Genomic DNA, 6,000 nt, shown 5'->3' with positions numbered 1-6,000 from the left:
AGTCCAGTCCAGTCCCCTTTGCCTGAGACAGGACCAAGTAAACCCAGGCCAGCTCTGACAGCTGTTTGTCCAACCTGTTTCAAAAACATCCAATGATGGGGACTCCACAGCATCCTTTGGACGCCTATTCCCAAGCTTAACTACCTTCATAGTTAGGATGTTTTCCCCAATATCTAACCAAAAATCTCCCTCGTTGCTCATTAAGCCCATTACTTTTTGTCCTGCCCTCAGTGAACATGGAGAACAAATGATCACCATCCTCTTTATAACAGCCCCTAACATATCTGAAGACTGTTCTCAGGTTCCCCCCCTTAGTCTTCTGTCGTCAAGACTAAACATGCCCAGTTTTTCGTCGGAGGTCAGGTTTTCTAAACCTTTTATCATTTTTGTTTCTCGCCTCTGGACTCTCTTCAATTTGACTGCATCTTTCCTAAACTGTGACGCCCAGATGTGGCCACTGCCTTCTCCCTGAAGCTTCACAAGCACCGAGTAGAATGGGACAATTACCTCCCATGTCCTCCATATGACGCTTCCGTTAGCACAGCCCACAATGACATTAGCCTTTTTTGCAACTTGGTCACATTGTTGACATAGTCCATCTGGGATCCACTGTCACCCCCAGATCCTTTTCAGCAGTACTGCCGCCTCGCCGGTTATTTCCCATTTCGTAGCTGTGCCTTTGATTTTCCCTTCCTAAGTGCTGTACTTTGCACTTGTCTCTATAGAAGTTCATCTTGCTGAGTACAGACCAGTTCTCCAATTTGTCAAGGTCAGTTTGAATTCTCCAAAGTGCTTGCAACCCTCTCCCAGCTTGGTGACATCTATGGATTTTTGTAGGCGTGCTCCAATCCATTATCGAAATCATTAATGAAACTATTGAATAGTCCCAGACCCAGGACAAACTCCACTAGATACAGCCTTCCAGCATGACAGCGAACTATTGATAACTACTCTTTGAATATGCTCCATCAACAAGTTGTGCGCCCACCTCACAGTAATTTAATCTATACCACATTCCCCTAGTTTGCGTAGGAGAATGTCTGTCTCAAAAGCCTTACTAAAATCAAGATCAGTCACATCTACAGCTCCCCTGCCCCGTCCACTAAGCCAGGAACGTTGTCAAAGAAGGAAATTAGGTTGGTTTGGCATGATTCATTCTTGACAAATCTATGGTGGCTATTTGTAATAACCCTATTATCCTCCAGCTGCCTACAAACTGATTGTTTAATAATTTGTTCCAGTATCTTTCCAGGTATCAATGTTAGGATGATTGAGCTATAATTCCCCGAGTCTCCCTTGTTTAAAGATAGGTGCTCTGTTGGCCTTTCTCCAGTCTTCTTGGACCTCATCCATCCTTTGGAAATTTCCAAAGATAATTGATAACTGTTCTGAGATTGCTACATAAGTGCCCTAGGATGAATTTCATCAGACCCTGCTGACTCGAATACATTGCCTTAGCCTTTCTGATTTTATTCCTATATGCTTGTGCTATTCTTTTGGTCTCCTCCTTTAGCGATTTGCTCATGTTTCCTCTTTTTGTAGGATTCCTTTTTGATTGATCAGGTCATTAAAGGGCTCCTGCTGGCGCCATATTGGCCTCTTACGATTCTCTCTCTCTTTGCTTCACAGCAGGATAGTTGCAGTTGTGCCTTTAATATTGTACTCTTGAGAAAGTGCCAGCTCTCCTGCACTCCTCTTCCCCTTACACTTTTCCTCCCATGGGACCTTACCTACCAGATTTCTGAGCTTGTTAAAGTCTGCATTTTTGAAATCCATGGTCCTTATTCTGCTGTTCTCACGCCTTCCTTTCCTCAGAATCATGAAATTTATCATCTCATGATCACTTTCATACAAATTTCCTTCCACCGTCAGGTTCACAACTTCCTCCCAGTGGGTCAGAATCCTGTCTAAAATGGCTGCCCCCCAGGTTACTTCCTCCACCTTCGGAAACAAAATGGTGTCCCTAGTACATGCCAAGAGCGTCTAGGAAATGTTGTGTTTTGCCATATTACTTTTCCAACAGCTGTCTGGGGAGTTAAAGTCCCCACCCCCCCGTCCTCATCCTGATGTGGTGGTCTGTAGTAGACCTTTACCATGGCATCTATTTTTACCCCTTTTATTTTTACACAGAGACTCTCCGCTGGTCTGCTTTCCGCCTCTTCCTGGAGCTCAGACCAAGGGGATACCCTCTTGCTGTAGAATGCAACCTCCGTTCCCTTTTCCCCCTGCCTTCACATCAGGATAGCAGGGGAACAAGCTGCATCCCTCTATATTAATATTCCAGCCATGAGGCTTTTCCCGCCAAGGGATGCCAATTAAGTCAAAAGTTAGGTTATGGACTGAGTCTTCCAGCTCTTCCTGTTAATTCCCCAGACTCCTCGCATTTGTGTATAGACAGCTAACATGCTGAGCAGATTCTCCCCCTGATTTCCCTCTTGTGCCCCATTGTAATTTTCCATGTGTCCCCTCCACCTTCTAACCCTCTGTTAAGGTCGCCTTTTTTATACTGACCTGTGGCTTTTGTGACCTGCGCTCTTTGAACCTAGTTTAAACCCTTCCTCATCCGGTTGGCGAGCTAATGAGCTGATGGGTTCCTCCGAACACGTAAATACTTTTAAGAGGTGGGCCAAAGCCCGACCCCAGAAATGAACCTCCCCAGACTCTGTGGAAGTCCAACTCCAAATTCAGACTATGAGTCTTGGTCCCTGTCTTCACTGTAGGCTCGTGAGAGCTGCCAGTTTGTGGTTTCTGCTTACCAGTTTTGTGACGGCTCAGGCTTGATTTAAAGAGTCAATCCAGAACTGATTGGATTCAGGAAAGGAGGTGAACCATGGCACCTTTAAAAGCTGGCAGTTGAAGTAACATGCAGCAACGAAACCCTTCCGGAGAGCGCTAAACAACAGGCCAAGGGATTTTGTGGTTGAGAGGCATAGTTGCGGAGTATGTCACCAAAAGGAGGTGGCGTGCGGGTGTGGCCAGAAGGCAGGAGCAGAGACAGCAGTCTTGAACACCCGAATAAAGAGCTATGCATGTTTGCTTGCAAGCAGCATGGAAATGGGAGCCCTCTGCAGCCAGCTTTGCTAAATAATCCAAGATCGGGAAATAAAATCCTGGGAAAGGGAGACACTTCGGTAGTGGCAGATTGGTAAAGGCCCAGAACAATGCGTGTGGCTCATTTGTACAAACCGTCTGGAAAGTGAAAGGGCCAAAGAGATTCCATGTGCTTAGTGGCAGAAGGGTACTTGCAGATGGCTGCCTTGTGGGGTTAGAATTGCAGGCTGTATTATTTAATCTTCCTTCTATTTAATCTCTGCCACTGGCTGGCTTTGGCCACAATAATACAGAGCAATTAAACCACGCGGCGCTGCTGGGAAATACGTGAATGAGTATCATAACAGTCATTATAACAGTCACAGAGAGGTGAAGTGACTTGCCAGAGTCTATGGAGGTAGTCAGTGGCTGAGGCTGACTTTGAACACAGGAATGCCATGCTGGCTTTACTAGACAATATTGTCTCTCCCAGTCAAGAGACTTTAGCCTGAAATACCATAAATTAGAGACCAAAATGGTTATATTAAGCCAGAAAATTTGACAATTCATTATATGTTTTTGTTAACGAAGCCTCATTTAATAGGTGCAATTTTAGCTACAGCATACATATTAAAGACAGTTAATATTTCCTAACAGCTCTAAGTTGTTTGTGATTTCCTTCTTCATTTTCCCATTGGCAATGAGATGATTACCAGTGTTTTTAAATGAGCTAAGATACCTTAAGACAGATAAAGAAGCAGCTCCCGCTGGGTCACCCTGATGACAAAGAATGGCTCCTCTGATAACTGGTTATTCTTGCCTTATGAAATTCGGTTCAAAAGATTCCATTCTTCTCATCTGAAGGGGACCTCTCAGCCAGTGTTACGTAGGCTCCGTCTACACTTACCTCGGCAATTCAGCGGCAGTCGACGGGAGTTACGCAAAGAACTTGTGTAACTCCCGTTGACTTCTCTGCTTCTCTTCTGCATGCTGTCTACACTGCACTGTGCCAACGGGAACCACGTTCCCCTCAACACAGCACTACGCCGCTTGAGGAGGTGGTTTTAGTACCTCGATTTCTGGATCGACTGAGTGGGTCTGCACTGACCGCTCAGTTGATCCAGATAAGTCGGCGGCGACTTTGCCTCTGTCAGTGTAGACATAACCTTAGATCCAAGACACTGGAATCTTTATCGCAAACCCGTCTATTCCTGCAGCTGCTTGACCTCAGCACCTGGCCTCTAAATCGCGAACAGTTAGGATTACCTTCCAAATGTATTCAAAACACTTTGACCTAGAAACTGGGTTTGAAATTTCACAGGACGAGGCAATGATTTCCGGAATGACTGGGTATGGCCCAATTTGAGAACAGCCTTTTTTGTGACATTTCAGTAACACTTGGTACTTTTCCTCTTCAATGAGATTAACTAATGAATGCTCAATACATCCCTGTATTATGGGTGGGAAACTGAAGCAAAGAGAGGATAAGTGACTTGTCCAAGGCCACAGAGAGAGTTTAGTGGCAGAGCTAGGATTACACCTCAGAAATTCCAGGTTCCCAGTCCTGTGCTCAGATCGTACCCCTCCTCTCTCACAACTGCTTCCGAGCCTGGATGAAACCAGGAAGTGGAGAGATACGTGAAAACGGTAACATGATTGCAAACAAGCTGAAACTAGCCAAACTGCAGAGATGGCTGAAGGCATATTTGAATGCTGATCCAATCTGTCCCAAACTGGTTCCCTCTAGTCCTACCGGTGATTTAATATCAGCTTGCAAAATCATCCCCAAAATTTACCAGCCGAGGGCAAGATTGACTTGTCCTTCCTTACCAAATTCATGGTAATGAAAAACCAATTACATTTTACTTGCCCTTCACAAAGAATTACCAGGTGATTAGAATTATGCAAGGCTGGCTTAATTTACAGTTTTATTTTTAAAAATAAAATAAAATGTCAGTGTCTGTTGGCTGTTGCACAATGGATCTGCAGCATGAATGGTACCGTCAAGAGCCTCCAAACACTTCAGCTTTTCCAGCCAAACAAAAGACTCCCTCTTATCAGCCTGATTTATTACATATCCATAACAATAACTATCTCCGTGTTTGCAGAACTAACAGCTACCACCTTCACGTTACATGGTTTGTCTTGCTGTATTTCCAGCCTCTGAGATGTCCTGGATTCGCCTCTTACAGCTCCTTTCTCATTTATGTCATCTAGCCGCAGGCAGTCACCTTCCTGGCATTGATTTTGGAAAGAAAGGAATGAGAAAACAAATGGATCAGTGTGAGGCTGGCTGGAAGCTCTGCTCTTCCCCGAGCTGCTTGTAACACTGCCGTTGCAGAAGGAACACTGTTAAGACTCATTTATAACAGCACATTTTTTTATTCTCAGGCAGTTCTACTTTTTTTTTTTTAAATCCATTTGGGGTTGACCTCCCGGCCTCCCACCCCGCCAATTTTTTTTTCAAAATGGTCATCGCTCCAAAAAGTTTTTAAAAAATCATTTGGGGTTGAATGAAACATTTTGTTTGACCCAAAACCAAAACGTTTTGTTTCAATGCCAAGCTTCCTCGTGGAAGATTTTTAATTTTTGAAACTAAAACTGGAAGAAATTTTGAAACAAAAATTTGAATTTTCAGATGGAAAAAAAGGGACGTTTCTTTTTGCAAATGTCAAAACAAAACGTTTCCATTTTCCTCACACGTTTTTGTTTGTTGGTTTGCTTGTTTTCTGATAGAAACAATTTGGCAAATTCGACACCAAGTCACAAAACGTTTCAGTTGACCTGAATCTGCATTTTTTGCTGACCAAATCTGTGGTAAAAATATTTCATCCTGCTCTAGCCATTTTCACGCTTCCTGACCCACTCTTCCAGTGTGCTCCATTCTCACAACCCTCACGTGGTAAGGCAATATCCTAGCCATCCAGGGCCAAATCCAGCCCACTTTTCCAAATCCATTAACTTCAGCAG

General features: G+C 44.1%; 1 protein-coding gene across 1 annotated transcript in view; it reads right to left on the bottom strand.

Moving 5' to 3' along the window:
• Nucleotides 1-3,615: 3,615 nt before the first annotated feature.
• The window catches only part of LOC137144555 (collagen alpha-1(VII) chain-like), a 188,413-nt gene continuing 186,028 nt past the window's right edge, over nt 3,616-6,000 (bottom strand). The window contains exon 94 of the mRNA XM_067534946.1: nt 3,616-5,265. Within this exon, the coding sequence (XP_067391047.1) occupies nt 5,258-5,265 (8 nt within the window). The 3' untranslated portion in view covers nt 3,616-5,257. The remainder of the gene's footprint in view (nt 5,266-6,000) is intronic.

The sequence above is a fragment of the Emydura macquarii genome, unplaced genomic scaffold (genome assembly GCF_026122565.2).
Source record: "Emydura macquarii macquarii isolate MOO-44397 ecotype Brisbane River unplaced genomic scaffold, CSIRO-AGI_Emac_v2 contig_3470, whole genome shotgun sequence".
Classification (NCBI taxonomy): Eukaryota; Metazoa; Chordata; order Testudines; family Chelidae; genus Emydura; species Emydura macquarii.
This window is presented reverse-complemented; position numbering and strand designations above follow the sequence as displayed.